Source organism: Oryzias melastigma, unplaced genomic scaffold, assembly GCF_002922805.2.
Source record: "Oryzias melastigma strain HK-1 unplaced genomic scaffold, ASM292280v2 sc00267, whole genome shotgun sequence".
Lineage (NCBI taxonomy): Eukaryota > Metazoa > Chordata > Actinopteri > Beloniformes > Adrianichthyidae > Oryzias > Oryzias melastigma.
The window spans coordinates 303,950-315,432 of record NW_023416898.1 but is presented as its reverse complement, the minus strand read 5'-3'; the positions used below and the strand labels follow the sequence as shown (position 1 = coordinate 315,432).

At 39.6% G+C, this 11,483-nt stretch overlaps 1 gene segment (V, D, J or C); it reads left to right on the top strand.

Annotated features, from left to right (window-relative positions):
- The first annotated feature begins 3,467 nt into the window (after positions 1-3,467).
- LOC118598261 lies at positions 3,468-4,448 on the top strand. The segment is given in 2 exon segments: positions 3,468-3,522; positions 3,675-4,448. Coding segments are annotated over 2 exon segments (489 nt in total).
- Positions 4,449-11,483: the final 7,035 nt, after the last annotated feature.

Below are 11,483 nucleotides of genomic sequence, written 5' to 3'. Positions count from 1 at the left end.
TCAGTATCTGAAAACTGAAATTCTGTTGTTCTGGTGTTATTATAATTAATTATTTAGAATGTATTTGTCATTTACTTCTCTGTGCTTGTAACTCATCCTTATACCATTAATCACATTGGATGACTTTGTGCATGAATCATGTACAGCAAGTAAACGTGTTGTAATTTATGCAGAGAACAGAACTGGTCCAAGTTCAGAGCCCAGAGGAATTTTAGAAGGACTTTGGCTTCTAAAGGCTTTTCTCTATGAGTGTTGCAACATGCTGCATCAGTGCATGCTGTTCTAAAGGCTCAGGGGAGGAAAAAAAAAAAAAAAAATCACAGATGATTAAAAACTAGTGAGAAAAATAATCTGTTTTTACTAACATCTCCGAATGAGAGATGTTGTTTTCATCTGAAAAGAACAAATTTTAATATTGTTTGAGGGTGTACCTACAGATCTCACCTACACAATATATTTCTTGTACAGAAAACTATGGTAAGAATAAGTTCTTCCAACTGGGCAGCAGCATCAAGGGTCTTGCCTAAGGACGCAATCTGGATGGAGATCAATGGTCGCCCTATGGTCTACCCTTTGGGCTTCTTCTACTCCCTGCACATTCATTTTTATTTATTTAACTCACGATTGTGATGTATGTTGGGTAGTCTTTACTCTGACATCACATGTCGATCATTATGAAAATATTGCGAGAAAGGGGCGGGTTCAAGGCGTCAACCTCGGCGACAGTAGCTTGAAATCTGGTGCTGAGTTTACAGCAATCTGCCTTGATTACTACAATACAATGCATTGTGGGAAACGGTGTCCTGTCAGCTCTCGTAGTTCAACATGATGCTGGTTAGAAATGACCTGTTGAACTGGGCTTCACACCAGGGGCCCGTTTCAAGAAGCAGGTTCAACAAATTTAGAGTTCAAACCTGAACTTAGAGTCACTGGACTCAAAATTCTCAAACTCAGGGTTTTCGGTTCCAGAACAGCTGAAAATGTTTGATTCAATCAACTTGAAGTTGTTAGAACCAGAATCAGGTGTGAGTATCGCGATCATAAAAAGCCCTGATCAATGGAGCAAAGACAGCACGATTCACCATGGCAACGGGAACAAACGCCTGAGTTTGGTACTTCCGGCGATGGAAATTGATAAGTTCCTGCAAGCATATGCAACTATGAGCACATTTTCATCAAGAAAAGCAACACAGCTGCAGCGGTAAAGCATCCATCCATCCATTTTCTTAACCGTTTTTTCCCTTTTGGGCTCGCGGGGGTGCCGGAGCCTAACCCGGCTATTGATGGGCGAAGGCGGGGTACACCCTGGACAGGCTGCCAGTCCGCCGCAGGGCCTCATTTACACACCCATTCACTCTCACATCCACACCTAGGGCAATTTGGAGTCATCAATTAGCCTAGGAACCATGTTTTTGGACGGTCTCTCTGCGGAGACATTCATTATCCATGCAGGCACAAACAACCTCAAGCTGCACCAGTCTGAAACTTTGAAAATGGACTTCATCAACCTCATCCATAACATTCAACACTTAAACATAAACGGCATAATATCTGGACAACTTCCTACACCCCGTTATGGGGACATCATGCTTTCCAGCATCTGTCAGCTTCACATCAGGTTAAAATCATATTGTCACTCCATGAGCATTCCATACATTGACTTTCACAGCTATGCTGATGATACTCAGCTTTATATCGCCGTGTCTCCTGATGACTTTGAACCTTTAAACACTCTTTTAAACTGTATTTTAGATATAAACTCATGGATGGCAGAAAACCTCCTTCAGCTCAACCAGGACAAAACAGAAGTTTTAATCATCGGTCCTGAAGACAAGAAAGAGGGGATTTTACCTCATCTTCAGAATTTTAAACCTTCTCACTGTGTGAGAAACCTGGGCGTACTTTTTTGACTCTGAGCTGAATTTTATTTCTCACATTAACATGTGTGTGTGCTCGCGTGAACATGTGTGCGTATGGCGATTCTGTTTATTTTATTTATAATTATATATATTTATTGTGTGTTAAAACACTGATCACATTAGTTAATTGCTGTGTTTTATTTTGAAAAACTGGTTTTATTTTGACAATAAACTGTATTTTCTCATGTATTTTGATGCAACTTCCTGCCAGTATCGACGCGGAGCGCTCGCGCCTCGCGGAAAAAATAGACCAGGCGGTGAAACGTTCCACTGCACCTAACGGACCCTCCGCGCCACTCTGCGCCTGGTGACCCCGGTGTTAGCTGTCCCTAAGGTGAGGACCAAAACAAATGGTGAGGGTTCGTTTTGCCATTATGGTCCTCGCCTCTGGAGCAGCCTGCCAGAGAGTCACAGGGAGACTGTAGAGGTTTTTAAGAAGAAGCTCAAGACACACCTTTTTAGTTCTGCTTTTAGATAGTCTTAAATGATATTTATTTATGTAATGTTTATCAAGTTTTAATATATATTTAATTTAATATATATTTAATATATATTTAATATATGTTTTTATCAGCTGGCTGCTGGTATAAATAGATCCCCAAAATACTGTTTCTCCACAGCAGAGCCAAGCCCAAGGATTTTTTTTTGTTTGTTTTTTTTTTACTTCTATATGCATTCATTGTTTGTGGGATCATGTCTGTGTGTGTTTATGGAGGGAGGGGGTGGGTGGAGGGTGGATTAGGTTTCTCTCTTTTTATTTGATTTGTTTTCTTATTTCTGTTTTTAATTGTACAGTGCTACGAGCTGTACATGCATGAGAAGCGCTCTTTTATAAATAAAGTTTGATTGATTGATAAGACAGGGGGTCTGCATCTTCAGGTTTTGGAGCCACATGTGTTTTTTGCACCGTCTGTTGTGACTCTCTGTCTAAAAGAAATAAGATAAATAGAATTTAAGACTAACAAGTTATTTTGCACTGATTTATTGTTTCTAGTTATTGAGATTTGTGGATTTATTGCTGAGATGCTCATATCCCAGTAGATAAGCTGTGCAATGTTATTGTTATTTCTGCTGATAATGTAAGTACCTTGCATTAGTCAAAAGGCACAGAAAACAGACCTTTACTAGAATATGAAAATATCATTGAATAGTGTATTTGTTTCCATAATTACATTAAAAATATCTTTGACTGAATATACATTCAGGGTTGACTGTTGAATTGATGTTAAGTACGTAATTGTTGTTCTTTATATAAACTGCAGCTTCTGCACATAAAATCCACAAAAACAGGATTGCTTTTTTTAAACTGAATGTTGAAGAGAAATCACAATTTACCTCTCAGTGTTTTCAAAAAGAAAAAAGATTCTGATCAAATCACATCAATCATAGACTCACTTCTTTTCTCCACTAGAGGGCGTCATAGTGAAGTGGGCGGGGCTCTCCTCCTGCTCTGTGTTCAACATTCAGTCAATAAGAAGTGGTGCTGTGAAGAGAACAATTGTCAGAGTGAATGTTGAACATCAGCTAGTTTCTCCTGTTGATTGAAACCTTGTTGTACAGATGGAACATTGGCTGTGGATTCTTCTTGCTGCTCTTTTCTTTGGTAAGACACAAAGATCAACATGTTTCCTCCTCAAACACTTCAACACATTACTGAGCTGTACATGAAGAGCTGTTCAAGCTGCTGATTGTTGTCCTTCAATCAATCATCTTTATTGATTCATCTCTTCCTCTGCATGTTCTGTTCTTCCTCAGAGTGTAAAGGAGAAGACAAAGTGATCCAACCAGGAGGAGAAGTCATTGCTGCTGAAGGAGACTCTGTCACACTCAACTGTACCTTTGAGACCAGTTCTACACAATCATATTTGTTCTGGTACAAACAAGAAGTGAACAGTTACCCAAAGTACATGTTAAGACGTGATACCTATGGAACAGAAGACAATGCTCCAGAGTTCCACGAAGACAGATTTGTTGCTGGAGTCAAAGACAAATCCGTTCCTCTGACGATCCAGAATCTTCATGTGACAGACTCTGCTGTGTACTACTGTGCTCTGCGGCCCACAGTGACAGGAAACAACAAAACTCTGTACAAAAACCTGCAGAGCACAACAACACATTACTCCATAACCTCCACTAGAGGGCACCACATGTACAAAAACTTTTATCGAACACTCCATTTACAGATTCTGGATAAATTGTGAGTTCTATCTTTTTAAAGTTTCCTAAATCTTTGGTTCGGAACCTTTGGAGGAGGGGGGTACTATTCCTGTTATGAAACTTTTTTATTATTATTTTTTGTTTTAAAACTGAATAAAGGACACTTTTACTGATTCGATCCATCATTTTTTATTACAACACAATTTTTCCTGTAGATATTTTATATAGTTTTCAGCACAATGAATGTGATTTTTAATTGTTCTTAACTGTATAAGACTTTAGGCTCTTCATGTAACTTGTTGGTCTATGTCTTTAAGACAATCTTGTTTTATTAAAAGTACCTGGATTGAACAGGAATACAGAAATTATTAAAACTCTGATTTGGTTTAGGATTTTTTGCTTTTGTGTGGAACATAAAGAAAAACCTCAGTTTGAACTTTATAAAAATGTTTAAGCTTTGTTAATAAACAGAATTGAAATAAAATATCAACCCTGATGTGGTTTCTTGTGTAATTTTAGTTAAGGGCCACAAGTGAGTTTAGGATAAGTGGTGAATTATAATACATGTGATATTCAATTAGCTAAATTGACAGTCAACGTTAGTCTTCACTAGAGGTGACCCCATCCGTGATAAAAGTTAGCTAAATATTATAATTGGGATTTTATATATTTCTGGATTTGTGCCAAATCGGAGTATAAACATTATAGAGGTCTGTTCAATCTACAAACTTTATCAAGTTCAAGCTTAGAGGATCTATGAACAGAAACAAAGGAGCACAGTTAAAAGTTCCTCTGCTTCAGTATAGAATTCTTTGAACAGAACAGACATGAGAACATCTGAAGTCTTTGAGTATTCATCAATGAATACAGCCCTCAAATCTTTTAACAATGATCATAACCCAAACATGGAGACATGATTACTGATGTTTTTGAAGAACTCTTTACAATAAATAATCCTTATTACTCGACATCGTATGTGTTTTCTATTCATTCTAAGTGAAATATCCACAGACAGAGCTGGTAGCTCCTCCCACATGCGGCCAAACACATTTTTGACAGGCGGTGAGCAGCAAATTCGCCACGCTGTGAAAGACTGGCGGGGCACACAAATTTGTTTTTTGGTGTAAAAGCAAATTTAATTCTTTATTGGATTTTATGGTTTCTACCCCTAACACTTTTTTTTAAATGGTTTTAAAACTGGGTAAAAGAGACTTCGTTAGTCTTCACTAGAGGTGACCCCATCCCTGACTTTTTTTTGCCAGGGGTTTAGCTATTATTGGCTGTATTTTTATTTATTTTGAGGGGACAATAAACTTACACTGCTGTACTAACTTTAGACTGACTACTGTTCATTGTGTCAAAGAGTCATTTATGCAGTGTTGTCCTAAGAAAAGATATAACTAAATGTTTGCTGAGATGTGAGGGGTGTACTCACTTTTGTGACATACTGTATTGGACTTTGTTTCTGTGGAATTTGTTAAAGTTCTTCATTTATAATGCAACAAAAAAAGTTGGACTGGACTTAGGTTTAATAAGAGATTTTCTGTCTTTCATCGCCTCTTGCTTCTTCAGTACAGGATTACACCCAAAATCCATCCTGTCAGCAATAATCTGGACTGAGCAGGATTCTAGAAACAATTTAAAAAATCTGGTTTGCTTTGAGGTTTTTCATTTCTGTGTAAAACCTTAAAACAACCTCAGTTACATATGTGCATTTTTATGAGAATTAAATAAAATCTCAGCCATGATGTGGCTTATTTTGATTAAATTTAGTTAAAAGTCATCAGTAAATTTAGAATAAGGAGTAAATAATATGTGGTATTACACAAATATCTTTAGCGGTCACTGAAGTCTAATAACACCATCCCTGAATAAAGTTTACTATAATTCTGTTAGTGATTTTATAAATTTTAAGGTGATTTCCTAGCTAGAGAATATTAACATTAGAGGCCAGTTTAATATTCAGACTTTATTTTCAATGTTAGAGAATCTATAAGCAAAGACAACGTGGCAGTTAAAAGTATATTTTCCTCAGTTTAGAAAACTTTGAACAGAACAAACTTGAGAAAATCGAAAGTCTCTAATTTTCCATCAAAAAAGTCAGATGTTCTTTTTTGATGGAAAATTACAGACTATTCACCAGGAGGAAGATGAGCTGAGAGAAGAGGAAGAACAGATGAAAGAACAGACAGAGAGATTGAGGGAGGAGCTGAGCTGTTAGTGAACTATAGAAGAGACACAAACTTCCACTTTAACACAGTTCAACACACAAAAGCCAAACATCATCTTTCTCCAACATGCTGTCTGTGCAGACATCTGTGTTCACTCTGCTGCTTCTAGTCATTGGAACAGGTTGATGGATTCTTTCAAAGATACATTTCAGCATTTGATGTTTGTCCATCACTGATCTGACTTCTCTCTTCCGTTAGATGTCAGCTGTGAAGAACTCACTGCAGTCAAGAAGGAAGAGTCCACTTTGGAAGGAGCTTCTGTCACTCTGTCCTACAAATATCCCAAATTAGCAACAAGTAATTTTTTCTTCTGGTATCGACAATATCCAGGAAAACCTCCAGAGTTCTTCTTTTCTCACTTGGGATCAGAAGCTCAACTACGGAGTTTGGATCCTAGATGTTCTCATGAAGTGAAAGATGAAGACAAACTGATAAATCTGCAGATCTCCTCTGCTGCAGTGACAGACTCTGCTGTGTACTACTGTGCTGTGAGGCCCACAGTGACAGGAAACAACAAAACTCTGTACAAAAACCTGCAGAGAAAAACATTTCTACACAGTATCCACTAGAGAGCGCTCTAAATCACACAATGGTTCATGTAAAACAAGTAGCAGTAGGAACAGTGAGTGAATCCAGAACAACTTTCTGCAGATAAAGACAGACAGAAACAATCGTCTTTTGTCCAAGGAAACATAAAAAAGTGTTAACAATATTAGACTTCTGTCTATTTCTAAAAAAAAAATTGCAGTTAGGTTATAATTATGCTTTATTATAAACCTAGAATTGTATTGTGACAGCAAGAATAAATATTTACATTTAAAAGCAACTCTTTGAATGCTTAAGTTGATCTCGCTGGCGCCACCCACTGAACTTCAGATCATCCAGTGACATTATTTCTCCCTCATGGTGCTGCAGTGGAAGAACAGAGTTCATCTGCTGTCTGTGTGTCTTCAAGAACTCCAAAGACATGTTGCTTTACCTCTTTTTGCTTCTATCTCACATTCTAGGTGAGTTTAAGAACAGAGATTCAAGTTTGCTTGAAGCTGCTGCATGAACTCATCATCTCATTCATCTAATGGCTTCATTTTCTCCACTTTTTCCAGGACTCACAGCTGGAGACACAATCTCTCCTGATCAGGATCAACTTATAGGAACTGAAGGAAAATCTGTAACAATGAAATGTAACTATCAGACTGATGACAGCGGTCCTTGGCTTCACTGGTACAAACAAGATTCTGACCTTCAGGCTCCTCAGTTTATTCTATTTAAAGGAGCAAAAGATTCAACAGGAGACGATCATATTCCAGATAAACAATATGAATCCAGAACAACAGAAACATCACCTGAACTGATCATCACAAAGTTAACTCTGGTCGTCAACTGGATTGCCTGTCTGCCACCATAGACGCCATCATGGAGCGGCTCCCGACGCTTCCTGCAGCTCCAGCTCCGAACCAGCTCACTTCCACCGCCACTGCAGGACCTGACGTTTCTCCTGTTCTTTCAACATCTGAGCCACGACTCTCCCTGCCAGACAAATTCACAGGGAAACCAGAACAGTGTCCTGGCTTCCTTATGCAATGTCAGCTCTACCTCCATCAACAGGCTGCTCATTATCCCACTGAGGAAGCCAGGATTTCATTCCTATGTTCTTTCCTGTCTGGTGACGCTTTGGAGTGGTTGGCCGCCATGTGGACAGTAGGGATATTGCCATTTCATTCCTGAATTTACTGAGCTCCTTCGTTCAGTGTTTCAACATGCTGCTGACGGGAGGGATTCAGGAGAACAGCTACTTGACATCAAACAAAGTTTTGACTCTGCTGCTGCTTACTTATTGAGATTTTGGACTTTGGCTGCCCAGACCTCTTGGTCTGTCGACAATTTGAAAACCGTTTACGGCCGAGGACTTTCTAGAGAGCTCCAGCGTGAAATTGCCTGCCGTGATGAAGATTTGGACCTCGATCAGCTCATTGCCTTAACAATCCGTCTGGATAACTTGTTAAAGACACGAGGACCTAAGTGACTCTTCCCCCATGGCCCCACGCTCCAGTCAAGGTCCCGCCAGCGAAACCATGCAACTGGGAACCACTCACCTCACACCCGAAGAGCGTGAAAGATGTATGAGAGAACTTTTGTGCCTCTACTGCGGCAGCCCTGGTCATCTCAGGGCATCATGTACCGACCGTCCCACCCGGGCGATCGGGTGGGCTGGTGAGTGATTCTTTCTCTACCTTCGAGATTCCAATCACTCTGACAATCAATGATAAATGTATTAAGACCAGAGTCATGATTGATTCAAGGGCTGCTGGAAATTTCTTTGATTTATCATTTGCTCGAAATAACGCCATCCCTCTGCTTCCCTGCGAATCTCAAGTGGCAGTTTCAGCCATAGATGGACACCCCCTGGGTTGTGGGTGGATCAAGCTTCTCACACCAGACGTCCAACTCCGAGCTCAACACGCTCATCTGAAGACACATCCGGCTTTTTGCCATAGACTTGCCACGTTGTGACATCTTCCTGGGGATCCCATGGCTGGAGACGCATGATCCGACCATCATCTGGTCCACCAAGAAACTGTGTTTCACCTCACCCAACTGCCTCTAGAACCATCAGCCGCAACGGGACCAGTTCAACAAAGAGGGGTCTAGATGTCAGGTTGCTGCCACTGAATTAACTCTGCACACCCAGACGGGACTCTCTGAACTGCTCCCTTCCCAATATGAGGACCTTCATGAGGCGTTCAATAAACAGTACGCCACGTTCTGGTACAAACGAGAAGTGAACAGTTACCCAAAGTACATGTTGAAACGTTACTCATCAACAAAAGAAAATGCTCCAGAGTTCAAGAAAGACAGATTCGATGCTGAACTCAAAGTTAAATCAGTTCCTCTGAAGATCCATAATCTTCATGTGTCAGACTCTGCTGTGTACTACTGTGCTTTGCAGCCCACAGTGACAGGAAACAGCAAAACTCTGTACAAAAACCTGTAGACAATTTAATATACTTAACAACCACTAGAGGGTGCTATAGTTCAATAAGAAACTACATACACACAATCAGGAGTAATGCACCTTTCCAAAATTATGCAGATGACACTGAGATTTACATTTCAGTTTTAGCAGGTGAATAAGGAGCAGTGGACTGAGTCTGTTTCCGTCTTCAACAGATCAGTGAGTGAAAGCAGAAGAACTTTCTTCAGATAAACACAGACAGACTGAGATAATCATCTTTGGTCGAGAGAATCAGTCAATTTTCTCTAAAACCTGCGAGTAAACTTAGAAATCTTTCCTTTATCATATGCTCAGACTATAAGTCATATTAAATCTATAACATCAGCTCCATTTTACCATCTTTAAAACATAATCAGAATCAAAGGTTTACTGTCTAAAAGAGGGGAGTTTAAAGAAAAAGGAAGATGGTAACAGAGGGAAGTAACATAATAAATCAACCATGTCTAAATAGAAAAAAAATGACAGAAGCATTGTAGTTGATTAAGTTAGGCGGAGTGGCTTTTTTGGTCTGCTAATGTCCCGAGTTTAGTGAACATAATATGCACAGATTCTCGTCTGCGCTTTGATCTTTCAGTCAGCCAACTCAGAGGTTTTGGGCAAATAAAGGGAGGAAGGCTGATGCATGAGACGGATTGAAGGTGCTTGAGGGGTGTAGACCCACTAATAAAATAAGAGAATATACCGCACAGCAGGGCTTCAATTTGCCTCAGAATGCATCTGGACCATTGAATGACATTGGAGTTGGCCGCTTCTGCCGCGCGAATCCCGTTTGGTGTGAATGCACCAGCTGAAGCAAGTGCCATCGTGAAATGTATACTAATAGTAAAATGTGTCATGTAATCTGTGCTAAAAATTTAATTTATATCCACAATTTCAATAGTTTTGAGCATTTTTATCCTCAAAATCTCTGTATTTTGTGTATTTCATGTTCAATTATAATGAAGGCCATACCTAGATCTACATCTTGCAGTCTTGTGTAAACTGTGTTAAACAACAGCATTTAGCTCACTTAGGATATGCTAGTAATATAATACTTTAATTATACATATCAGACATTTGTATCTCATGTTCTCAATTCATTGTGTGTGTAATGATTTTCAACAGGGGTTAAAGTGTTTTTTCTCTCATGCTGGCACTATGACAAATTCTATCTAAAAAAATATTTTTTTATAGCAGTGAAAGGAAATATATGCAGTTGATGTTCAAATTTGAATATTAATGATTAGATAGATAAGGCGTTTGGTGAAAATATGTTTTTATTGAACAGTGTGCATTACTGAACATTGTGAACATCTGAATTGATCTGAACTTGATCAATGCTTAATTAGCTGAACTAATTCCTAATTCTCCCATAGATAACGAAAATGTTGTACAAATATATTTTTTCTTTTTTTTCTTTGAAATGATTTGCTGCTTTATTTCAAAATGTCACCATTTCCATCTTGAACAAAATTTAAATTGTATTTAAACTAACCAGTCACAATAACGATGAGAAGTTTATGAATCATTTATTGTTTTATTTGTTTGTTTGTTTGTTTTTTTTCCTGTTGCATGTACATTTGCTGGTGGGTCCACTGTCTCCTGGATCACTGATTACCTGACAGACAGGCCTCAGTTTGTCCGGCTGGGCAGTGTCCTGTCTGATGTGGTGATGAGTGGTGTGGGAGCCCCACAGGGCACTGTGCTCTCTCCTTTCCTGTTCACCTTGTACACCGCTGATTTTCAGTACAACTCAGAATCATGCCACTTACAGAAGTTTTCTGATGACTCTGCTGTTGTTGGGTGTATAAGCGGTGGACGGGAGGAGGAGGAGTACAGGGGGCTGGTGGACAGATTTGTGGATTGGTCCGGAGAAAATCAGCTGCTGCTGAATGTTGATAAAACCAGAGAGATGGTCATCGACTTCAGAAAGAAGAGCACAGCACCGCAGCCCCTTAGCATCCTGGGTAAGGATGTTAAGGGGGGGGGGGCAGCATCACTGCAGGGGACACCAACAGGCTGAACAAACTAATAAGGAAGGCTGGCTCCATCATCGGCTGCAAGCAGGACACTTTTGAAGCAGTGGTGGAGTGGAGGACCCTCAACAGGCTGCTATCCATCATGGATAACCCAGACCACCCTCTCCACCCAGTTCTGGACAAACAACGGAGCGCCTTCTCCAAA